Raw genomic sequence first — 24,971 nt, 5'->3', positions numbered from 1 at the left:
TTTGTGACCTTTTGTGCCTGGCTTCTTTCACTCAGCGTAACGTGTACAAGTTTCATCCACGTTGCAGCAGGTATCAGTACTTCATTCCTCGCTATGGCTAAATCATAGTCCATTGTGTGGATACACTGCATTTTGTTTATCCATTCATCTGCTAATGGCCATGTGGGTCGTTTCCCCCTTTTGGCTATTGTGGATCACGTTGCTATGAACATGTGGGTCCAAGTTTCTGTTTGAACACCTGACTCTTCAACTCTTTTGGGTCTAAACCCAGGAGTGGAACGTTGGGGTCATATGGTAACTCTGTGTTTAACTTTTTGAGGAAGAGCCCACACTTCTTATTACGTTCGTCTGACGTGACAAATTCAAGCTGTGGTGGTAAGACAGGGGTGAAAGTAACATGGGAGAGTAAGCACTGTTATTTTCCAATATTGACAGTTTCCTTCCATCTCTTTTCAGGTTGCTTAAAGTGGAGGAGAACAGGCAGGGAGGCGCCATCTAATTAACTGCCCATACGGTCAGCCCTGCCAAGTCAAGGATCTCGGTCTGTTTTTTCCCTGACGTATCTCAGAGCCCAAAACACTGCTTGGCACATGACTGGTACTCAATAACTACTTGTTGCATGAATAATTAAATACAGTGAACTGCTTTAACTGCCCTAAAACCCTGAGAAGACAGACATTCATCAGCTAGAACCAAGGATGAGAAGCCCACGTTGCAGCCCAAGGCGGGTGGTTGGGTGAAGAAGGGATTGTCCAGAACCGCAAGCCCTCAGCCCCTGGGGAAACCTCAGCTGGTATTTTTGAACACTTGCCATGTGCAGGTACTTTTACATTTGTTTACCGAGAAGCTTGGAAAGCCTGAGTGGCTTTGGACTCCACAGACAGGCCACCTACGAGGTGGACCCAGAATCCACCCCAGGCCGCTGGACATAAGGTCTTGCTCCCTTGGTGCGCACAGTGGTCCCTCTGTCCCAAGGCCAACGTTCATCCCTGAGCAGGCCCGGGGCTGTGGTCAGCTGGGGGGACTCCCAAGGGTGTCTCAGGACCGCCACAGAGAGTACTCAGTTCTCCCTTCCCCCCGCTGAGGCTGGAGGGAGGAGGGAAGGATGGCAGCAGAGCGTGTAAATTGAAGACTGATATTGAATTGCAGCAAAATGAGCAGAGGATTAGGTGCCCCACCTGGACCCACCCCGGGAGAATACCAAGACCTGGACCGGCTCTCATGAGAAGCTGGCAGGCCCAGTACCAGGCAGAATCGTGGTTGGATGAGCAGGAGTCATGAGGCAGGTGGCTGGGCCCACAGGCCGGAAGGTACCATTGGTTTGGCTGAGGCCTTCCTCTCCCGGGTCCTCCACCCCCAGGATGGGCATCCTGCATTCACAGAGTTCTTCTTGAGTTCTGGGGCAGAGCTGGGGGATCAGAGCCAGGCTGAGATGTTATCCCAGGTCCCTGCCTTCAGGGAGAGCAGGGAGAAGGGGGATAGGAACACACGCAAATACCCAGGATTCTGGGGAGTAGGGTGGAGAAGCTGCCTTGACCGAGTAAGTCTGGGAAGGCTTCCTGGAGGAGGATGAAGGGTGTGGGACTGGGTTGGGATCCAGGAAGATCTGAATTTGAATTATGGCTTAGCTACTTCCTAGCTGTTTGACCTTGGGCAGACAGTTCATTCTACAAACATTTTTATGAGTGTTTACACCAGGCCAATCACGTATTAAGCATTGGGACTACAAAGATGAATTCGATACAGTTCCTGTTCTCGGAGCTTGACCAAATCATCCTGGACAGCATGATCCGTGACGTCACAGAGGTGAAGCAGAGCACTGTGGGGCGGGGGCAGAGGAAGTGGCAGCCAGCTTAATGTTCTTGAACCTCCCTTACTCTATTCTGTACAATGGGGTTGGTGCCCACTTGCTCACATAGCTGAGATGACTGGTTGAGAGAAGCTGTGTGAGCCTAGCTCAGTGCCTCGCACTGGATGGGCGGGTGAGTCCTCGAGGAGAGGTATGAGGCTGACAGAGGCCGAGGTCTGGGAGGGACACGAGGGGGTGTGACGCCAGGGTAGAAGGAAGGCAGGCATGACGACGTGCTGGTGGGGAGAGGGGCCCTGCCCAGAGCCCAAACAGGGCCCTGCAGTTCCCACAATCGCTGGAGCCATGGATGCTGGAGACAGGCACCATGGAGCCAGGGTGGCTTAGCTGCAGCTATTCTGAGTGGGAAGTCAAACAGGTTTGGGTGACCTTTGCAAGCAAGGCACTGTCCACAACACTTTCAGCTCGTTACTACTCCCTAATCTGGCAATGACTCCAGCACGGCCTGTCCCTGGCATTCTCCACTCCTCTCTCTCCCTGTAGGACAGAGACAGCAGCTCTCCTGGGTCTGCTGGCAAACCCTTCCCCCTCTGCCCTCCAGCCCTGCAGGGAGGACCCGCCCGCCCCCCCAGGGAGGGTGGTACCAAGGCACCCTTGGTTCTTTGGGGCCTCCAGCCTGGCCAGCCTTCCCCAGATGTGACGGGGGAGGCAGCCGGGGAACAGGAGGAATTCAGTCAAGGGAGGAGCAGTAGGTTCTCCTCCTGGCTGGTCTCCCCTCCTGCTAGCGCCCACAATGGCTCCCAGACGCCCAGCTACGCAGCAGCCTTATCAACATGGCTGCCGGGCTTCTCCACGCGGCAGAGCTGTACGCAACCCCATTCGTCATCTTCTCCAGCCCTCATCCTGGTGCGCCAGCTCCTGCCACAGCTTCCCCAGTGTTTGCTCAGCCTTCATCGGACTCCTCCAAGAGCTCGGGAACTCACTAGCTCACCAGGCAGGCCTATTATTAGAAAGGTCTCCCTGCCCCTGTGCCCCTTATTCACACCTGATCCTCTTAAATGAGAATAAGCTTGTTCCTGACCCCTCCTCACCCCACAAATGCTCTCTTCCCCTTTGAGAAAGCTATTTTCAGCCAGGATCGAAAACAGTGTTTTGCAAACTGTGAGTGGCAACCCATTAGTGGGCCATGAAATCAGTTGAGTAGTTGTTACCTAAATGAGTTTTTTTAGTGAAATAGAGTAGAGGAATTTAAAACATCACATTTCGGAAATATTGCTTTGTGAAATGTTAGTTTTAGTTATCTGTCTCTTTCTATCTATTGAGATAATGTTTATGGGTTAGGATATAAAATGTATTTCTTCCTGCAGGTCTCAGTTACAAAGGTTTGAAAGTCACTTGCCTGGAGGAAGAGTTAGCCACGAGAAAATGGTGGTGACACCTGTCCCAGGCAGAGGGAACAATGCGTCTCAGGGCCCCAAAATGAAGGAGCTGGTCTGGCCTTGTCTTATGGGCAGTGGGAGCCGTAGGGTGGTCAGGTAAGGTCCCATCTTTTTCATCTCTGGGTCCCACCGCACGGGCGCAGAAGACAGGAAGCTGTCTCTGTGTCTCCCCAGGAGCTTGATCCTGTGACCTTCCTGCCTCTACCTGGGCCTCGGTTGTCAGGACTGCTTGGCCTTTGAGGACGAAGTCTGCCAACCGTGGGGGCAAAAACCTGAATTTCTGAATCAGACAGATTTGTATTTATAGCTTGTCTCAGCTCTTTACCAGCCTTGCGATCTCAGGCAACTTTCATAACCTCTCTGTGCCTCAGTTTCCTCCAGTGTTAAATGAGGCTAATAAGACTCATCCCCAAAAGTCCTTGTGAGAATTTAGTTGGAAACCCAGATGTTCCCAGGCCTTCAGTCCTCTGGCTTCCCTCTTTGCTTTCGCATAGAATAGGGTTGTCAGATTTAGCAAATAAAAATACAGGATACCCAGTTAGATTTCAATTTTACATAATGAGTAATTTTTCAATATGAGTGTGCTCCAAATATTGCTTTGAATATACTTACGCTAAACAATTCGTTATTTCTCTGAAATTCAAATGTACCCGGGCATCCTGCGTTGTATCTGGCAACCCGACATAGAAATCCAAAGGTTCGCATTCCATCCCAGAACTGCGTGGATCTGACACCCTGCAATACTTTTCAGGCTTCCTGAAGCGGGCAGAGCTGCAGTCTCCCAACCCCTCCTGCCAGCTGCTGCCTGGGGTTGCTCGTTTCACTCTGTCCCACTTCGCCCGACTGCAGATCTGCCCTGTCCCTTCTCCCTCCTTCCTCGGAGTTCCAGCCTCATGGGCTGGGGTGTGTGACCCACTTTTACCGACCTCGTGGGGAGAATGGAGGGCACTTGCAGCTCGGCTCAGAGCAGGAAAAACACCTCACGTCATCTGTCAGACAGCACCGGTCCTGAATTCTGTCACTGTGCTCCCACATGGGGCACCCTCACTGGCCCAGCTCCCCACAGACACCCTCCTCCTACCTCTGCTTTTCCAGAGTCTAAGCCCCCTCCTTCAAGCCACCAGCAAACAACACACAAATCACCACTTCTTTAGTATACAGAGTCCTTTAGCCTTCTTTCTCATTTCTTTCCTATCTTGATTATTTCACAGGGTGGGTATGAGGTAGGGATTCACTTTCACAGCTAAAAAGTCCTCTTAGAGTCAGACTCCTGAGACTTCCCTGGTGGTCAGGTGGTTAGGACTGGGTGCTTCCACTGCAGGGGGCACGGGTTCGATCCCTGGTCAGGGAACTAAGATCCGCAAGCCATGTGGTGCAGCCAAAACAAAAACAAAAATAAAAGCAAAAAAACCCCGTCAGACTCCTGGGATTCTAATTCTGCCTCCCCACTTACTAGCTGTGTGGTCTCAGGAAAGTTACTTAAACTTGCTGTCTCATTTTCCTCATCTCATAAAAAATGAGATGATCATTTTAGCTCAGGGACTTCCCTGATGGTGCAGTGGTTAAGAATCCACCTGCAAATGCAGGGGACACGGGTTCAATCCCTGGTCCGGGAAGATCTCACATGCCGTGGAGCAACTAAGCCCATGGGCCACAACTACTGAGCCCGCGCTCTAGAGCCCACAAACCACAACTACTGAGCCCGCACATTGCAACTACTGAAGCCCGCGAGCCTAGAGACTGGGCTCCGCAACAAGAGAAGCCATCACAATGAGAAGCCCGCGCACCGCAACGAAGAGCAGCCCCTGCTCACCACAACTAGAGAAAAGCCCATGCGCAGCATTGAAGACCCAACACAGCCAAAAAAAAAAAAAAAAAAAAAAAATTTAGCTCATAGGATTCCTGTGAAGATTAAGAGCATTAATACATGTAGGAATGTCTAAAGCAGTTCATGAGAGAGTGAGCATTAAATGAGCATTTAATATTATAACTGCTATATTTCATCAGTTCTAAGGTGTACCTTTTTCCCCTCATTCTAACGTCTTAACAATCATGGTGTCTTAACAGCAGCTGGGAGCAGTTGTCATTACCTGTGCATACTTAAACTTGGTCAGGTGAGTTTCATGCCTTCTCCTTCCTACATCTGTTCCGTTTAATTGCTACTTAAAATGTCTTCAAGAAGTTACACTGTGGTTTAGCAGTTAAAGTTATTTTGCGTACAGAAGGACATGGAAACGGAGCAGCCTGGCAAGAATTTGACATTAGTGAAGCAAATAATTCTCACTGAAGAATGACCGCAAGTCTGTCTTTTCTTGTAAAACAACTGCCAAGTGTTTCATGGGACCTAAGAAAGGAAGAGTCCCACAAACAGAGGCAATTGTTATGTTTTACTACTGAGAAAAGTGCAAGATGATTGCCAGTCACATATGAAGCAAGAAAACACCTGCAGAAGCTTCCAGAAGGAGTATCAGAGGCTTGGAAAGAAATTCTGGAAACATAGCAAACAATCTTATAAGAAATGGTGGATCACTACACTGCAGAGAGGGCACAGAGGGTGATACTGTGTAGAGAGATATCAAGGACTCGACTCGGAATCGAAAAGGGATTTAGGAAAGTCGGACTCTGAATGTGAAGAAATTTTGGAACTATTTTAGCCAATTTGTTTTGCTTATAATTTCCTTTTTTTATGTGTGCATGAGTGACTTTTGACTAATAGCTGATATCTACATAAATCCAAAAGACTTCTTTCAATATGTACAAAAATTGGGAAGAAAGAATTTTGGGGGCTGTTTTCCTCCACTGACTTTTAAAAATTATTTTTAACATAACATAAAACCTACCATCCTAACCATCTCTAAGTGCACAGTTCAGTGGTGTCAGGCACATTCACAGCGCTGTTCAACCATCATCTCACCATCCATCTCCAAGAAAGCGTGTTTGTCACACTCAGTTATTAGTACTCACGCAGTTGACGGCACCTTGTTCCTCATAAGACACTGTGTCATGGTCACTGTAAACAAAATGCAACCTTCCCCCGGGGGAGCTCCTCGCCAGCCAGGAACCACAGCTGGAACCCTCCGGCCTCTCAGGAACACCTTCCACCCCGGCTCAAAGGTAAAGCACAGAGGACTGCCCTGGTGGTGCAGTGGTTAAGAATCCACCGGCCAGGGCTTCCCTTGTGGTGCAGTGGTTGAGAGTCCGCCTGCTGATGCAGGGGACACGGGTTCGTGCCCCGGTCCGGGAAGATCCCACATGCCGCGGAGCGGCTGGGCCCGTGAGCCATGGACGCTGAGCCTGCGCGTCCGGAGCCTGTGCTCTGCAACGGGAGAGGCCACAGCAGTGAGAGGCCCGCGTACCGCAAAAAAAAAAAAAAGAATCCACCGGCCAATGCAGGAGACACGGGTCCGAGCCCTGGTCCGGGAAGATCCCACATGCTGCGGAGCAACTAAGTCCATGCGCCACAACTACTGAGCCTGCGCTCTAGAGCCTGCGAGCCACAACTACGGAGCCCGCGTGCCACAACTACTGAAACCCGCGCGCCTAGAGCCCGTGCTCCGCAACAAGAGAAGCCACCACAATGAGAAGCCTGCGCACCACAACGAAGAGTAGCCCCCGTTCGCCGCAACTAGACAAAGCCTGCGTGCAGCAACGAAGACCCGACGCAGCCATAAATAAATAAATAAGGGAAAGCACAGCCCAAGCAGGGGCCCAGTCATGGTTGGTGCCCTCCCCTCCTTCCACACTGGGGTCCAGACCAGAACGTGGGCAGGTCACAATCTCTCTGGACTTCATGCTGTAATCTGTAACGTGGGATCCATAGGCTAGATGACCTCTAAGATCCTGCTGGGTTCTAAATGTATGACCATGTGACTGAATGACCAACATACACATACACAAATTTGGGCTGGGGGTTAATGGGCTACAGAGAGGAGTCATGACACCGCTTTTGGGTCTATCGGGAGGTAAGAGATTTTACACTTGACCAGGTTAGGGGAGATCCTGCCCAGAATCAAGGGTCAGTGGGCCACTTTCTCTCTCAAGATCATGAACACTTTGACCAAAGAGGAAAGACAAGAAAGGCTGTGTGGCCCATCCAAGGGCACACAGCAACACAAGGGGCTCCACTCTTCAGTCTCCAGTCACTCTCAGATTTCCATTCCCGGGACTGTGACTTGCCCAGGGACCTGCTGGACAGGAGATAGAGCAGGGCCCAGAGCCGGTCCTCTTAGTCACACTCTGAGCTTGACCCTGCCTTTGGGTCCCAGGAGAGGGAGCAGGGCTGGCGGGATTAGAGAAGTGCGATGGAATGGGACGGGGGGGACTCCCAGACCTAAATGTCTCTAGACCTTGGGCCAGAGTGGCATTGATGGCAGGAGGTGGCATTGCCCAGATGCTGAGCTGAGTGGGCTCTGAGGCCGGAGGGTTGCTTATTGCAGCCTCCCTGAGCCTGCACAGCTCACTGCCCCACAGAAAATGTCCTCCCCCTGTGGCCTGGGTGGCTCTGAGCTCCAGGGTGTGCCTAGAGCCTGTCACAGCTTCTGGGACCCTGACATGTGAGTTTGGGGAGTCGTGGTCTCCACCTCAGAGTATTAATAATGTTATTAATAACAGATGATACCAATTGATAGCTTGCTGTGGGCCAGGCGCAGATCTGAGCACTTTCTATGCATGAATTCATTTACTCCAAACCCTAAGCCCATGTACGTTTATTATCCCTTTTAAATCACAGAGATGGACCGCGGAATGGAAGCCCACAGCTTGCTCAGTCGACCCCAGGTTGACTCCATCACCCAAGGCCAGGGTCCCAATGCCTCTGAAATCACCCCCTGCCTCCAGGCTATGGGAACTACTCTTTGGCTGGGGTTTCAGGGAGCGAGTGAAGCTTAATGACTTATGGGTGACTGACTGCAAGAAAGCAAGCACAGAAGATACACAAAACATTTATGCCTTGGAAGGTTCATATCAAATCAACCAGTCATTTTCCACTCCCTGCAAGAAAGAATAATTGGAGGTCAGACAGCAGGAAGAACTTCCCAATCACCAGAAGGGGTAGCGTTGACACCCTGTCTCATGGTCAGTTTTGTAAGGTGTTGCCCCTGCCTTGGCCAACAGTTTGAATCAGAGAGAGGGGTTTGGCGGTGCAATCCCCTAGAGAATTCCGCTAAGACGGGGGCGGTGGGGGCAGGGGAGGCCCTGGGGCAGCAGCCATGGGGTAACCAAGGGAACAAACACGGAAAACTAGGGGACGTCAGTCCTTATCTGGAGCTCATTAATGGGGAACATTATTCAGCTGTGAAGTCCAAGATGGGGTGATAGGCATGCTGCAGGCAGGGGTGGAGAGGGGGGGCAGGAGGCAGCCATCGGGGAGAAGAGGTATTGGCCCAAAGTCCACCTCCATCTCACGTGTCCAAAACCAGGCTGGAAAAACCCTATAAATGCCCATGACTAGCCTCCCCAGAGACCCTGAGAGAGAAAGAGAGAGAGAGAGAGAGCCGCAAGCTTCCCGTCCCTGAGACCACTGGGCTAGCCCACAGACGTCTCCACAGCATGTGGGAACTCCGGTCCATAGCCTTCTCCAGGGCGGTGTTTGCAGAGTTCCTGGCCACACTCGTCTTCGTCTTCTTTGGCCTCGGCTCAGCCCTCAACTGGCCACAGGCCTTGCCCTCTGTACTGCAGATTGCCATGGCCTTTGGCCTGGCTATCGGTACCCTGGTGCAGGCTCTGGGTCACGTCAGCGGGGCCCACATCAACCCTGCCGTGACCGTGGCCTGCCTGGTGGGCTGCCACATCTCCTTTCTCCGAGCTGCCTTCTACGTGGCTGCCCAGCTGCTGGGGGCCGTGGCCGGGGCCGCCCTGCTCTCTGAGATCACACCACCAGACATCCGGGGGGACCTGGCAGTCAATGCTGTGAGTAGCCAGAACTTTGTCCTTTCCACAGGGGCAGATCCGGGGGAGTCTCTTATAAAGGATGAGAGGGGAGGGACCAGATCTGGGTGAGGGTCCAGGTGGGGAGAGAGAGAGAGAGAGAGAGAGAGACAGAAAGAGAGGGAGGGTGGCCGTATGGGGGAGGGGCAGAAATTCGAGAGCCAGGAACACAGCTGCCATAGGAGAGTCAGGGTAGAGGGAACAGTCATGTCAGAGCAGAGGCTGGAATACACATGGGTCTCCTGTACTTTCTGTCCTGAGCCTCCTGGAGGAAGAGCAGCATCAAGGTTTCTGTTGACTTGGTACCTGCATTACAGGGAGGGCTGCGCTAGGACCCGGCAGAGGACAGGGTCCCAGAGCAGACATGCTTTACGAGCTGGGAGGAACCTCAGAGGGCTAGTGCCCAGCATCTTCTCGAGGGAAGAAGACCCAACATTTCTTCAGCATCGACTGTGTGCAGGCCTCACAGCAGGGGTTCCTCATGCGCCACAGGTTGATACCTCACACCAGCCTGAGAGGCAGGGGTGAGAAGATCCATTTCTTAAGGTCATGGAAGCTGAGGCTCAAAAAGGGGAAGTACCAGAGCCAGGCTTCAAACCCAGGCTTGACTGCAAAACCCAGGATCTTTCCACCCCACCAACATCCCCTCCCTGAGCCACCACCTAAGCCTTGTTTTGCAAACAAGGAAACTGAGGCTCAGAGAAGGGAAGCGACAGTCGAAAAGTCCTACAGTTTGTCAATACCAGAATAAGCACCGGAACCCAGGACAAAGCTAAAGGGGCAAGGTCTCTCCAGACCTCGGAGAAGGTCCCCAGAGCCCACGAGCTAACTGCTGATTCCATGAACAGTGGCTAATTGGGAGCCTTGGGCACTTTGGGAGCTGAGGGTGATGCCGCAGCCCCTTCCCCCTCCCCACCCTCCCCCTCTCCCGGGTCTGTGAAAGGCCTGGGCATCTGAGGGCATGGGTGGGAAGGGACAGTCTGTGTTCCCTCAACACAGCTTTTGCTCCATCCCCCATCCCAAGCCTCAGTCTCCTGCATTTCTTGGCCTTCTCTATCCCTGGGCCACTGGGTAAGAGCTCTGATGTCTCTGAAGAGTCCTGCACAGTCTCTGTGGCCATCCCCTCCTCGGCACAGGTGGCCTTCCTCATGCAAGGGCAGGGGCATCCCAACTGGAGAACTCGTCTCTTCTTCAAAATGGAAAATATCATTAGGCTGGGGGCTCAAGGTGGAGAAAAGGCGAGAGTGGCCATGGCGGTGAACAGACTGAGAAATCTGACCATTTCCATTGAGAATGAAATTAGTTCAGTCTGCAACAAGATGAGGTGTAGTTAGACTGAGAGAGGAACTTCCTGAGAGCATGGCCAAGAAAGTCTCGAGAATGTGTGGTTGGGGAACCTCCTCTAATAGCAGGGCAATGGGAGTGCTAAGGGGCCATGAGGACATGGCCTCCTGCTCTCCCATCATCTCACAGTTGACTAGGGCCCTCAGAAGGGAAGGGTCTGAGGAGGCCCCCCCCAAGTTACTGCTCAGCACTTACCATCTTGAGGGACTAGGGAGAACCTTCCTGGCTGGAATGGGGCAGCAGCGGGATTGACTTGTCCTGAGGCTAGTGAGAGCTAGTTGACCCCCATGGGTGTCCCAAGTGTCCTGTGAGGTCACTGGAAAAGCCAGTCTGTCCACCAAGAAGTTACCATTGATGCACATCTGCTTCATGCTAGGCCAGATTTCATCTCATTCTAGGTACAACACTGTAAGGTGAATTCTGTGATTCTCCACCCTGAGTGGTAAACTGAGGTTCAGCATTTAATTGGCTCAAATCACAGAACCGGTGTCAGCACCTGGAAGTGGACCCAGAGCTGTCTGACACCAAACCCACATCCACAGTGTCTTCCTTAGATCCACTGTTTACCAGAGGGAATGGAGCTGGGGTTCTGCCCTTGTCATTTCTGATTCTCACACAGTCCTCCAGGATCCATTCTATGATCCCAATTTTACAGAAAGACAAACTGAGGCTGAAATAAGTAGGGCCCCACAGCAAGTCAAAAGCGCCAAAGTGTCTGCCTTCAAAGCTCTTCACTGCTGCCCACTATAGGCTCTGACATTGGAAGACCTGGAGGGGAGGGGGGAATGGGGGGTGGTTGAAGTTAGACTCTAGAGAGACCCAAGGGTGCCAGCTTGAGGGCTAGGACCCAGGGCTGGGGTTCAGGGCCTGGAAAAGGATCGTGGGAGCTCAGAACTATCACAGCTCCACCCAGTGCAGTGCCCAGAGAGGGCAGGATGTAGGGCATAAGATGACAAAACCCAGAAAGAAATCCAGCACTGGGTGGATGAAATCACCTCTTTGCTCAGCCCCAAGTTCTCTTGTTACCCAACGCAAGGTGTGCTGGGACCATGGGCACCCCACATGGGGTGAGGAGGCACCAAAGTACAGGGCTCCAGCACCCCAACCTCAACCTCTGGAGGATGTGCAGGGAGCCAATCCACAGGGCAAAATTGAGGCCTGAAATGCAGTATGGAACAGGCAAGGTCAAAGGGAACAGGCAAAGGTTAGAGGAAAGAGTGGCACAATGCAGTCACAGAGGGAAGGGGCACACTAACGCCATCCCCAGAGCCAAGTCCCTAGATCCTGTTCCTGGGAGCCCCTTGACCACAGGAGGAAAGACCACAGGCCTCTCGTTACACCAGTATCTTATGGCTTAAATAGAGAGGAAGGTCTTCCTATTACCTGGCCTAAAGCTTCCTGCTGCAATGAAAACCTCTTCCCTCTTTGTTCTCCAGGAAGCAGAAATGATGGATCTCAGTATCCTTTTCCTTTCACACTGCAGGCGCACAACCCCAGCTCCCAAATCTAATGGGCTATGGAGTCAGGTTCCCTACCTCTGGCCTGGGGACCGCAAGCAGTTGTAGGGTCCATCCCCCTGCCTTTGTGTCATGGCCCAGGAAGAAGCCATCAGTAGTCTGGACTAAGGTGGCTGGGGAGCCCTGATGTTCTGGACTGCTGCCCGGAAGCCTATCTGGAGCTGTGACTGCAGGTGGGCAGGAAGAGGGCACCAGTGTGGGGAGCATGCTTAGTGTGTCCCCCCCACCCCCTCTCTGTCCCCAGCTCAGCAACAACTCGACAGCTGGCCAGGCCGTTACTGTGGAGCTTTTCCTGACCCTGCAGCTGGTGCTCTGCATCTTCGCCTCCACGGATGAGCGCCGTGGAGACAACCTGGGTACCCCCGCCCTCTCCATTGGTTTCTCTGTGGTCCTGGGCCACCTCCTCGGGGTAGGTCATGGCCACTGGTTCCAGCCTCCCTGGAGGGACAGACACACAGACCTACTGCAAGGAAACAGACACACAGACCACTCTAGAGACGGACACACAGAATGCCCAAAAGTGAGAGCCACAAAGACCCCAGAGGGACAGATACACAGAACTCCCAAGAGGGAAAGACACATGGACACACCCCTGAGGGTTTGACTCCCATATACCACAAAGGGACAGATATCACTCCAGCTTCAAATGAATAGAGAACCCTGTAAATATAACATGAACTCCATTGTCCATCGCATGGATTCCCTTTAGGCTGAGGTCAAGGACTGGCGAGAGGCACAGAGACTCCCCCCCGCCCCTTCCTCACCTCCGTCCCCTCCCTGACCCCTGCCTCCCATTGCAGATCCATTACACTGGCTGCTCCATGAATCCTGCCCGCTCTCTGGCTCCAGCTGTGGTCACTGGCAAGTTTGACAACCACTGGGTAATGGCTGAAACCTCCCTGCCTTCCCCTCCCCCAGAAACCCATCTGGCTGGAAGAGCTTGGGGTGGGATCAGCAAACCCTCCACAGTCCTCCTCTTGGGGCCCCCGTGGAGTCTTGGGTCCACCCTTCAGGTCTGACGCCAAAGACTCTGTTTCCACATCTGTAAATGAGGATAAGAGCAGTGGTTGCTCTGGCTTTTTGTAAAGATTAAGCGAGGTAACTGGTATAAAACAGATGACGCAGTGCCTTAGAACTCGATAAATGGCAATATTTATACTACGTAACACATTTCTATTATTTAGCACTTATCTAGTACTTAGTATGTGCCAGGACTTCTTCTAAGTGCTTTGCAAATATTGACTCATTTAGTTTTGCACAAGAACTCCAGAAATTACGTCTTATTATAGTGAGGAAACAGGCACAGAGAGGGTAAGTAACTTGACCAAGTTCACCCGGGCAGTCGGCTCCAATTCGCACCATTAGCCCCCATTACCAAGTCTTCCCAATTGCTCACTAGTCGTTGATAACTACATGCATACGCGTTTGATTACCTTCACCGCGTGAGGCTCCCTTTCAACGGGAAGGGGGAGAGGAGCACTCCCGCGAGCCGCCCTCTCGCTCGCCCCCAGGTCTTCTGGGTCGGACCCTTGGTCGGCGCCATCCTGGCCTCCCTCCTCTACAACTACATCCTGTTCCCGCCCGCCAAGAGCCTGTCGGAGCGCCTGGCTGTGCTGAAGGGGCTGGAGCCCGACACTGACTGGGAGGAACGCGAGGTGCGGCGGCGGCAGTCGGTGGAGCTGCACTCGCCGCAGAGCCTGCCTCGGGGCAGCAAGGCCTGAGCGCCTGGGCCGGGCTCGAGGGAGCTCGGGGGAGCGCCCGCCACCCCCGCCGGAGTCCCTCTCCCCAGGTGCAAAGCCGGCCCCCAGTGCAGAGTAGCTGCTTCCAGGACGTGCCGAGGCCAGGGCGGCGATAGCGGTGAGCGTGGCATATCCCTTGCCTTGAGGCGGCGGGCAGCGAGTAGTCGAGTAGTCGACCCCGTGGCGCCTTGCAGGGAGCTGGGGACTTGGGCACCGAGCAGGGTAGGAACGGCAGAGGAAGGCTCTGGAGAGCCTGCGCAGTGTACCGGGTGGGCTGCGGGGGACGGGGTCTGGGAATGGGGCATCAGGTTTTGTGCGTTCATCCCCCAGTGCCTCTCTGTCCCCAGGTGCAGGGTTGTTCATGCTCCTGAGTGTAAGCAGGTGTGCCTGTGGTGATGCAAGTGTGCAATGGCTGGCCACCTCTTACTCCCCTCTTGGCCCCTCCCTCCCCCACCTGCAATAAATCCACTTCCTCTGCAGTGGATGAGTCCTTCCGGCCATTCATCCCCAGGAGCTCTAAGTGTGCGTCCCAGCAGAAGGGAAGAGGAGGGTATGGAGGCCACTTTGAGAGAGCTGAAGGGGGGCACTGATGTCCACCCCCTACCCTGCCCCTTCTGGAAAATTTCCCCAAGCGGCAGCACTGGGTCCTAAGACTTGCCAGGACCCATTGCTAGACGTAGTGAGGTATCAACCAGGGAACAGCTCCCGAAGTGGCCTTCGGCCATCGCCGGGGGGGGGGGGGGGGGGGGGGGGGAGTGGCCAAGGACCTCCTTCCTGCCCTAAGAGGGGACCTCGCCCAGGGAGGAAGCAGGCATGTGCGTGTGTGTGTGCCGCACAAGTGTACATGCGTGCGACCTCATCTCCAGGGGGGGCTCCAGACTCCGAGATTAGCCTCCCACTGTGGCAGAGAAAACAAAAGGCCTTTGTAGGCCCCTGGCCTTGGTCTTGGGAGAGGGGGAGATTTGCAATTAGACACTTCTTGAAAGGAGACACTCAGTTTCACAAGTGAGTCCTCTCGCCCAGCACACACCTATGGCTGACTGGGCAAGGCACTCAGGCACGCAACCACAGGCACCAGGCAACACGCCTCCATCACCCATCTCACCGCCAGCCCGCCTCCCCAGGCAGCGCTCTTCTTCCCCTCTCTCCCTTCCACCCCCCAGCCCTGGTGCTCCCTCCCTTCTGGCTCCCACCAGAACATTACTGTGCAGAGAGCACCCTAGTGCTCTCAGGACCAAAGAAGGGAGATGACTTGTCCAGGCAGAGGCAGGACTGTGTCTAGAGCTGGGCTTCTAAATTCCCAGGCCAATGCAATGGTTCTCAAATGAGATTAACTAGGATTAAGTGAGATGATGCCTGTATAGATGCTGAGTGAACTGTATTCCTCATACCATTATCAGGCATTATTGGGATCATTTCATTATTTCTGATTCCTGGGGGGAGAATGCAGAAGGGGTCTGACCTTTGGCCTCCTTTATCTCCTTTAGTTGGTGGTCAAAGCAAAGGAGAGCCCTGGGGCCCCAAGGTGCAGGCAGGAGATGGGTTTGGGGCTGGCCCCATCTGGTCCAGTCCCTTAACCTCTCCCAACCCTGAGCACACACTGGCTGTTCTCCCCTCCCCTCTCCCCACCACCCAGACCGTCCATTCTACCCTCCCTCTCCAGCCTGCTGCATAGCTAACCTAAGAATCACACCTTGAGCCCCCTTCTCCATGCTCTGTTGCCTCCATGCTTTCAAGGGTTTTATCTGTGTCTGTCCCACACTGCACCAAGCACCACTGTGCACCAGTTTCCAGCCCCTTTGGGCCCTCCGCTCCCTTCAGAGACTGACTGTGTATGAGGAACACATCTCTGTAATTATGCCCACTACCTCCTCCATGCTCTTGTCTGTCTTCCTTGACCAAACCTCCCTTCGGGTTAGAAGGTCATAGGTGCTATGGAGATGATTCTCCCAATCCCCGACAGCTGATGACAGTCGCTTAGCCTCACTACCGGGGGAGGGGTTGAGTCAGAGACCAAAGTGACTTCTGGGGCTGTACTCCTGGCAGCTGAGTGTCTTTGCTCTGGAAGTTCAAGGGCAGCACGGCACTGAGCTGTGAGCCAAGGCTGGATGTGTCTCAGGTATTTCATCCTCACCTCACCTCTACCCAACAGATCCCTCTAGAAGTTGCCAAGAATTTCTCTCTAGTCTGTTCTTCTTCCAAGATTGCATCTTCCCCCCAAACTAAATGTGAGATCCCCAACACTTCCAGCCCCGATTGCCCAGTTTGGGGTCACTGAGGTCAGAGGTCAAAGCAGGATTCAAGTGATGGGGGTGGAGGGGAACTGACACCTATTAAGCATCTCTTGTGTCCCAATTTCTGTGCTGGGTGCTTTACCTGCGTTAGCTCATCTAATCCTCCTAAAACTTCAGGCAGGTTAGGGAAGGACAGCAGCCAGCAGTCATGCTGGGTTTTACTTTTTCCAAAGTACTCCCTTATCATCTCCTGTAATTATCTCCCAACCCCTTGAGACAGGGCAAGCAAATACTGTCCTTCCCATTTCAGGCTGAGGCTAAAAGACTGGTCTAAAGTTACACGGCTGTATATAGAGCTAAGACTTGAACTCAGGACTTCTTATGCAAAATCTCATGATCTTTCCACTCGAAAGTCAGACGAGACGAGGTCTGTGCTGAGGCCAATCCCAGGCCCCTCCTGGGAGCCCCTGGCAGAAACCAGCGCACACAACCCGGCCTGTCCAGCCCAGCCTGCTGCCTTGTGGTAGACATGGGGCCCTGGCGAGGGCCGTGGCCAGGGAGGGAGAAAATGACAAAGGCACGAGCTGGTTTCTGCCCTTGAAGAGCACCCAGTCTGGAGGAGGGTGGATGTTAAACACATGCCCAACCAGACAGAGGCAGGGAAGCATGGAGGCAGATGAACAGAACTTCAGGTCCCCCAGCTGGAGACTGAGAGGATTCTGAGCTGAGGGCAGGAGTGTCTGGCCACGGGGTCCCAGCTGCCTCCGCCTCCGCGCTCCCACTTTGTGCCAGACGACTTTGCACCTGCACATGTTGCTTCCGTATTGTTTTGTATCTTTTAAGCTGTGATTCTGTATCTAGGCAGTGCCTCCCAGCTAGACTGTGAGCCCGTTGGGGGCAGGGCTCCTTCCGTTTCTTGGGTGGCACCCGTCTCTCTATCTTCCCTCCGCACACAGTAAACACTCAATAAATGCTCATTTGTCAATAAATGCTGTTTCTTTCACAACTTAGAAATGGTCCGTGCAGTCCAAGGTGCCAGAAGACAGACTGGGGTCTGTGGCATGTCATGAGCTTCCCAGAACTGCTGCTAGGGACGGTGCAGAGGGGATTTCAGTGCTGAATCAGCTCAGCTAGGAGAACTCTGGTGGCCAGTTCCCACTGTCAGCCTGGCCAAAAGGTGCATGTTGGGCTCTGTCACCCAGGTGGTACCACAGGGAGGCCACCAGGACATGGGCCGGCTGTGGGTCCTCCAGAGAGCGAAGGACAGCCCCTTTCGGTGCCCTCGTGCTGGCTGTAGCACCATGTTGGGAAGTCAGGGCAGGGACCCTAGGGCCTAGGACAATGCCTAACACTCAACATGTCCAAAACTGGCCTTCTGCTCGTCTCCCCAAACCTGCTTCTGCCACAGTCCTCCCCATCCCAACTGATGGCAACTCCATCTCTCCAACTGCTCCGGCCAAAAGGCTTGAGTCATCTTTGACTCCTTCTCACACCCAGCCCCGACTCCACCAGGGAACCCTGTCAGTTCTACCTCCAAGGGATCCAGATCCCATCGCTCTCACCTTCAGCACCCGCACTCAGCGCCAGGCCACCGCCTCCCGGCTTCCATTCCTGCCCCTCCCATCTCTTCTCTATACAGCAACAGAGGTGTTTGTGTTAAAACTCTGTCAGCCCATACTAGTCCCCGTGCAATGACTCCCTCACTCTTTCGAGTGAAGCCTGCGGTCCTTCAGGTGACACACAAGGTCTGCCCACTGCCACCACTCTCTGCCCTCCCTTTCTCCTGCTTCAGCAACATGGGCTGCTCCCTCTGCCTGGAAGGTTCTTCCCCAGATACGTGCACAGTTCTTTCCCTCTCCTCTTGAAACCAAGCAGGACCCTGTGGGGCTCCTGGGCACAAAAGCCTTTCTGTGTCCCCTTCTCTGAGTTCCAAAGGGCAGGTTCAAACAGTTGCTAATCAGGGAAGGGAGGGGATATGGAGACAAGGAAGAAGCAGTCAAGAAACAGTAGTACAGCCTTGGGGGCAGGGTCCTGGTTCCCCCTCAAGGGATATATACATAATGTTATCTTTGAGCTCTTCTGAAGAACTAAAACCCTCACCAAATGGAAGATGTGATGAAGCACTCTTCATTCCAGAGAAGGTCACAGTTCACCCATCATAACCTGACACCAGATGATCTCTGGATTGAAGGAATGCGGTCCCTGCATGTACCCTGATCCTTATCGGCAACCCTGCCCCTGGACTATAAGACTTCTCACAGGCCCCCCCAGGGCGGAACACACAGTTTTGAGGGCATTAGCCTACTGTGTCCCCCTTTACCTGGCAAAACAATAGAGCTATTCTTTTCTACTTCACCCAAAACTCTGTCTCTGAGATTTAATTTGACGTTGGGGTACAGAGGCCAGATTCCGCTTCACTCTTCAAGTCTTTGCTCAGATGTCACCTTCTCAATAAGACCCACATGACAACCATTTAAAATGCAAAGAACCAGTTTCCCATAACATATTCTATTTTTCCATAGCACTTAACCACATTCTATTGTACTATATAATTTCAATATGTCCATTGTTTATTGTCTGTCTCCTTTCACTAGAATATTAGCTCCACAACGCAGAGACATTGTCTGCTGGCTCATGGCTCTATCCCCAGTGCCTAGAACAGTGCCTGGTACATAGTAAGTGCTCAGTAAGTCTTTGTGGAATGAATGAATGACCCTTCCCCAAACCTGGGGATATGTGGAGTCCTGGCAGCATCACCCGCTGCCAATTACCTACCATTTCTACCCTCAGCCAGAAACTGCTCCCAAAGAACCAAGGGGGCCCAATATCAGGAGAGGAAGAAGGGGTTCCCCCCGAGAGATTCTAACTTTCTGTGCCACACACGGGAAGATCCATCTCCCGGCCCAGAGTGGTCCCAGAGAAGCATTCCTCTGGGTCTGTGGCAGGGAAGGGTCCAAGTGCTCAGGGCAAAGATAATTCCAGCATATAGGCGCTCTTGTGACAACCTGGGGACAGAGTAACCCTGATGGTTAGAGAGAGGCAGAAGGGCTTTAAGCACAGGCCTAGGAGATGTAACCAGCTGCCCCCACTTGAGCAATCTGGACAGATATGGTCTCCTTCTTCAGCCACACCAGGCCACTTCTGACGACGCCGTGGGTCCCATCTCAGGTCACGTGTGACCCTGGGCAAGGCAGAACCTCTCAGTCTGATCTTCCTCACAGGCAGCTCGGAATTTAATCACACAGTGGAGGCCAAAGCCATTTGTTGGCTATAAAGGACTGGTCTCAAATCCTCAAGCAGGAGCTTCCTTCCCCTGGCGACACTGCCGAGTCCTTCCCACTCCACGTGTGGATTCAACAGTGCCTGAAGAGAGAGGATGAAAAAGAAGGTGGAAGGGGGCAGACTGGAGGCAAGTTCAGCAGTGAAAGGGCTTAGTCCCCAAAGGCCTCTGGGGTCATGAGCGTCATTGTTCCAGTCTGTTCCAGTCTGAACCAGGCCCGCAGAGCCCTGAGCCCTAAGCCCAGATGAAGATCCTGAATACAGCTGCCATGCTCTGCCTGGGGCAGGGCCCCAGGACCCATGGCAGAAGGGACAGATGGGCCTCCTGCCTTAAGAGGAGAGACCTGGGGGAGGAGCTGCTCCAGCAGGAAACCGGGGCAGAGCAGGAACAATAGCGAGGTTTCTTCCTTCCCTGTTTTCTTTGGCATCTTAGCTGCCAGAGCCCACATCCCGCTCCTCCAGGTCCTTGGCTTCCCTCCACGCCCCTCCCTTCAGCCCCCTGACAGAGGAGCACCTGTCCTCTCCCTCTGCTGCACCTTCTCACTTTGCTCCACACAGAGCCCTCAGGGGGGTTTTAACATTACAGTCACAACTTGAGGAAACTTTATTGAGCCTTACTCTGTGCCAAGCACTGTGCTGAGTGTTTCCCAACGACACGTCATGGTAGTGGTGGTGGGGTCATTAGTGCATCTCCACTCCTGGAATCCTGGCGGTGGGTCCCTGCCCCTCTTCCAAGCCCTCAAGGACCCTCCAGCCTCATTCCCCACATGCCTAACCTGGGAGTGGGAAGAGGGAAGGGTGGGAGGGGTGGGTGGAAAGCAGCTGGGAGCTCAGAGGGAAGGGGCAAGGCGGGGGGGGGGGGGGGGGGGGGGCGGGCGGCGAGGAATGGGACCGAAAGGAAGTGTCACCGAGTCCAGGGGTAGGAGGACTTGACTTTGGGGGAACTAAAAAAGACCAAATGTAAGAGAGACAGACATGGAAAAGGATGTAGAGACAAAGTCATAGAGACTAAAATCACATAGAGAGGAAAGGTGAAACAGAGTAGAGAGGACGGCTGAGTCCCGGCGCAGGCTGGCACGGGGCCCACTTATCTCAAAACGCCCCCTCTCCAACCCTGGAGGCCTGCCGGGCCGAGTTGGGGAGAGGCCCACGATGGCCGCCCGCCCCTGCCACCGGCCGGTAGGGAGCTGGATGGCGGCGACGCTGTCTTCAAGGAAGCGCATCATTCCAACCTTGCCGGCCGCGAAGCCCGGTCAGGATGCCCAGGTCGCAGGAGGAAAAGGAGGAGCTGGACCCAGCGCCCGAAGAGAAGAAAAGGGGAAGACCAAGGCCAGAGATAAAGGTCCAGCGGAGGCAGACGGCCGGAGGTCGGTAGGACGGGAGAGCCCGGACCCGACAAAGTCTCCCGGGGGGCCCGGGACAGGCAGCGCGGAGTAGAGCACGGGAGCCGCGCGGAGTAGAGCACGGGAGCCGCACGGAGTAGAGCACGGGAGCCGTCCGAAGCGCACCATGCGCGGGTCCCAGGCAGCCCGACGGGTCTACAACCGCCAGCCGGGTCACGTGGCCCGAGCGGGCGGGCTGCTGCCCGGGCGCGGGGGAGGGGAGCGCGGGGCCGGGGTCAGCGGCGAGACCGCGGCGGCCTGAAGTTCCCTCCCAGCGCGCAGTGCTGGCCGCCTGGTACGGGAGCCGCCCACTGCCCCCGCCCTCGCGCCCGCCCGCCCCGCCGCGGGGCGCCTGCCTTGTATATAGCGCGCCCCGCAGGGCCCGCGCCAGGAGACGAGCCACGCCGCGGGCGCCGGAGAGCGCTCGGCGCCGGGGAGCCAGCCCCCGCGGCCCGCTACACTGCCGCCCCGACGTGCGACCCCTGCGGGGGCTGCTGTCTTGAGACCATGAAGAAGGAGGTGTGCTCCGCGGCCTTTCTCAAGGCAGTGTTCGCAGAGTTCCTGGCCACCCTCATCCTCGTCTTCTTCGGCCTCGGCTCGGCCCTCAAGTGGCCGTCGGCGCTGCCCACCATCCTGCAGATCTCGCTGGCCTTCGGCCTGGCCATAGGCACCATGGCCCAGGCCCTGGGGCCCGTGAGCGGTGGCCACATGAACCCCGCCATCACGCTGGCCCTCCTACTGGGCAACCAGATCTCCCTGCTCCGGGCAGCCTTCTACATGGTGGCCCAGCTGGTGGGCGCCATTGCCGGGGCTGGCATCCTCTATGGGGTGGCACCACGCGATGCCCGAGGCAATCTGGCCGTCAACGCGGTGAGTGTCAATGGGGCTGGTTGTGGGGCAGGGACCCTGTGGTGGGCTCTGGACCTGGCCCCCAAACCCCATCTCCAGAATGGGTGCCACAGAGTGGTCCAGTGCACACCTCTGCCAGGAAGGTCACAGCCTCCTAAGGCCGGGAGGATGGATCTCCAGGTGTGCCCCTCAGCCCACTGCTGTGGTTCATATTCGCCTCCTCCGCCTGACGCCCTCATACTGCCCCATCCTGGCCTCTCTCCTGGTGCCTGCCTGCTGCCCCTCTTTTCTTACCCAAAACTTCTCTCTCTTCTGTCTTACCTCTGAGCTCTTCTGTCCTCTTGGGCGCCTCATTGCTCCTGTGTGCTCCTCAGTGGAGTGGTCTCATGGAACCATCAGAGAGAGGTGGGTTGTGGTACTGTCTTCTGTGGCCCTGGCCTCTCCCGGTCTCGTTTTTCTCACTCACACTACGTGGGAATGGCCATAACAGCAGGGACTATTATGTGGGACTCCTGCATAACAGCAGGAGTCAGGGACTTATGTTTAGAAACCGTGCTTGTGAACTCCCTGATGTGAGGCCAGTGCATACAGTCTCTGATGAGTATTGGTTCCTGCTCCTGGCCCCCTGCTGCCTCCCCCTCACGCAGCCCCAGATTCAGCCTCCATGTCCCATGCAAACTGGGTTCATTAATCAAACACAGAGGAGGATTTTCTCGGCCATTGTCAAGCGGTGAGTCAGCCCCACCAGAGAGACGGGTTTGAGGTTGGAACTGGCAGCAGGTCAGGCACAGGCGAGAGGCTGGCTTGGGGGGTGCCGTAAGCAAACTGGGCAGCTGCCCATAGGAGGGAGGGTAAATGCCAGCTTGTGGGGACTGGGGACTGGGCAGAACGCGTGACAGGCCTGTGTCCGGGAAGCGCTCCCCTCACACTTGCCCTTTAGCCACAGCTTTGCGCTCCAAGCTTTGTGCTCACTGCGAAGTATGTGCTCTCTTCAGCAGATGACCTCCCTGATGTGACAGGGCTTGGCTTCCAGGTGCTCAGGCTCTAGATGTCCCTGGAGGCCAAAAGCCCATCCCCCCAAGTCCCTGGCCATAGAGCCAGAAGAAGGCAGGGCCCCTAACACACCCTTCCCTTACAGCTCAACAACAACACAACTCCGGGCCAGGCCGTTGTGGTGGAAATGATTCTGACCTTCCAGCTGGCGCTCTGTATCTTCTCCTCCACCGACTGCCGCCGCATCAGCCCTGTGGGCTCCCCAGCCCTGTCTATTGGCTTGTCCGTCACACTGGGCCACCTAGTGGGGGTGAGCAGTGCTGCCCCTTGGGGCAGATAATGGGGAGTACCTTCTGGACCTATGAGCCTGGCAGTTAAGGCCTGGAGTGGAGCTGCTCTACTCTGGCCCAGACTTGATCCCCTCAAACCTTCTCCAGTCCAAGGAAAGATGGAAGTGAGTGGGAATTGGGATGGGGGCAGGAAGCCAAACCCAAGCGCAAGACAGAGAGGAGAGGAGGGGTCCGTAGGAACCTGTGGAGGGAGAGGGCACCAGCCTAGGAACTGGGAGACAGTTGGAGACCTGGCTGAGCCCCTGAACTGCTGGGGGACCCGGGGAGACTCCGGGCCGGGTGGGAGTAGACAAGCCCTCCTCACCACCTCCCTCTCTCTGTCCAGATCTACTTCACCGGCTGCTCCATGAACCCGGCCCGCTCTCTGGGCCCCGCAGTGATCATGAAGCAGTTCAGCCCCTCGCACTGGGTGAGTCTGGGCCTCCCCTGGCTCCCTGGCAATGAGGGCCTGGAAACCCGGCCTTAGCAGCTGACAGCTAACAGGACTTCCCGGATGATGGGGGCCTAGGGCTTGGGGGTGGCTGGAGAGAGAAGGGGATACAGCCAGAACAAGGACAGGGGCGCGGTAGGTTTTTCAGGCAGGGGACCCTGGCTTGAGGGGAGGGGCTGCCTATGTGTGTCTGTCCCTCTAGGGAAGGGAAAAGGATCTGTACTCCAGTGTCACGCTCTGAGGATTTTGCTTCCATCTTTCTGGATGGTGGGGGGCAGGGGGTCCGTGTGTCTGTCCTCTTTGATGTTTTATTTATCTGTCCCTGCTGGGGGAATGGGGAGAGTCTTCCTTCCTGTGGGTCTGTCCCTCTGGACAATCTGTCATCTCCTTTGAGAGCTCTCCAAAGTCTGTCTCTATCCCTGTGTGGAAGAGAGAGGCATTCTGTTCATCTCTCTGAGGATCTCCACGTCTGTTCCCTCTGAAGGTTCATTGGTCTCTCTTTAGGGTGGGGTTGGCGGGGCCCTGTCCCTCTGGAGATGTCTGTCTCCTCTGAGGATCTGGGTGTCTGTGGTCCATGTCCCTGTCATTGGGGAGTGGGGTGTCAGTGTATCTGCCCCTGAAGCGGAGAGAAGTCTTTCCTTCGGGAGGTCTGGAAGTCTGTCTGTCTGTCTCCTCTGAGAGGCCCATGGGTCTGTCCTCTGGAGGGGGAGGTCTTGGTCTCTGAGGCCTGGGGCTCAGCCGACTGACACGGCTCTGTCTCCACCAGGTGTTCTGGGTGGGGCCCATCGTGGGGGCTGCTTTGGCTGCTATCCTCTACTTCTACCTGTTCTCCCCCAACTCCCTGAGGCTAAGTGAGCGTGTGGCCATCATCAAGGGCGCGTCTGAGCCCGAGGAGGACGGAGAGGAGCGGAGGAAGACCATGGAGCTGACTGCCCAGTGACCAGCATCACGCAGGGGCCAGCCTCTCAGCCCCTGAACCGCAGGGGGAAAAAAGAGAGATACACGATGGCAAAGCTGCCTTCCCCCGCAGCTGGGGAGGAGGTGCTGGCTCCCCAGGCTGAACGGTTAGAGTTGGAGCAGGAACACAGGATGGGGCTCTTGGGGTGGGGGCCAGGGGCTGGGGTCTGGTGGGGAAGGGGTGTCTCTGGCACAGGGCAGACTGCTGCAGCGAGGTCAGACCTCAGGGATCGTGAACGCAGTGCTAAGCTTGCAGGCTGCCCCAGGCCACGCCAGGAAGGGGTGGCTGGCAGTCTGTGCCCCCTCCCTCTCCCCAGCCCCTCCTCAAGAGCCAGGGGGATCCCAGCCCCCGGGACAGCAGAGGCTGGCCCTCCCCAGAGCTCTTTAGGAGGGAGGCAACCTGGTTCATTACATGCCACCTTATTTATTTCTGCTCAAGGATGCATGGGGTAGGGCTGCTGGTGTTAGGGGCGGAGGCTTCCCAATAAACCACTGACATTCATGTTCGGCCTCGTTTCTCTCCAGAAGCCTCACCTCAGGGTACTCTGGCTCATCACCTCTCCTCCTCATCATCCCACACCCTCTTCCACCGTCTCCACAATCCTCTGTGGAGAGACAGGGAAGCTGAGGCCAGGGGAGGCTTAGAGAGTCAGAGAGGGGGTTGGGAGGAGAGAGAGAAAGAGACCAAATGTAGCAACAGAGCTAGAGGTCAGGAGGGGGCAGTGG

General features: G+C 55.1%; 2 protein-coding genes across 2 annotated transcripts; both read left to right on the top strand.

The window, feature by feature from the left end:
• The first annotated feature begins 8,793 nt into the window (after positions 1-8,793).
• Positions 8,794-13,883, top strand: AQP2 (aquaporin 2). The gene is made up of 4 exons (XM_030834997.2): positions 8,794-9,153; positions 12,277-12,441; positions 12,833-12,913; positions 13,544-13,883. Exons 1-4 carry the CDS (start codon positions 8,794-8,796, stop codon positions 13,751-13,753), a joined length of 816 nt encoding a protein of 271 aa, XP_030690857.1. The 3' UTR covers positions 13,754-13,883.
• A 7,038-nt stretch (positions 13,884-20,921) lies between these two features.
• Positions 20,922-24,747, top strand: AQP5 (aquaporin 5). The gene is made up of 4 exons (XM_030834996.3): positions 20,922-21,536; positions 22,654-22,818; positions 23,184-23,267; positions 24,055-24,747. Exons 1-4 carry the CDS (start codon positions 21,174-21,176, stop codon positions 24,226-24,228), a joined length of 786 nt encoding a protein of 261 aa, XP_030690856.1. The 5' UTR covers positions 20,922-21,173; the 3' UTR covers positions 24,229-24,747.
• Positions 24,748-24,971: the final 224 nt, after the last annotated feature.

This window comes from Globicephala melas, chromosome 10, assembly GCF_963455315.2.
Source record: "Globicephala melas chromosome 10, mGloMel1.2, whole genome shotgun sequence".
Taxonomy (NCBI): domain Eukaryota; kingdom Metazoa; phylum Chordata; class Mammalia; order Artiodactyla; family Delphinidae; genus Globicephala; species Globicephala melas.
The sequence above is the reverse complement of the archived record's forward strand: the minus strand, read 5'-3'. Positions and strand labels throughout refer to the sequence as shown.

Bases quoted from the DNA above. Each gene is read 5' to 3' on its own strand.
- AQP2 (XM_030834997.2), top strand. From the start codon at position 8,794: ATGTGGGAACTCCGGTCCATAGCCTTCTCCAGGGCGGTGTTTGCAGAG. The intron at 9,154-12,276 runs GTGAGTAGCCAG...CTCTGTCCCCAG, and splicing joins GGGACCTGGCAGTCAATGCT to CTCAGCAACAACTCGACAGC. The intron at 12,442-12,832 runs GTAGGTCATGGC...CTCCCATTGCAG, and splicing joins TCCTGGGCCACCTCCTCGGG to ATCCATTACACTGGCTGCTC.
- AQP5 (XM_030834996.3), top strand. From the start codon at position 21,174: ATGAAGAAGGAGGTGTGCTCCGCGGCCTTTCTCAAGGCAGTGTTCGCA. The intron at 22,819-23,183 runs GTGAGCAGTGCT...CTCTCTGTCCAG, and splicing joins CACTGGGCCACCTAGTGGGG to ATCTACTTCACCGGCTGCTC. The intron at 23,268-24,054 runs GTGAGTCTGGGC...TGTCTCCACCAG, and splicing joins AGTTCAGCCCCTCGCACTGG to GTGTTCTGGGTGGGGCCCAT.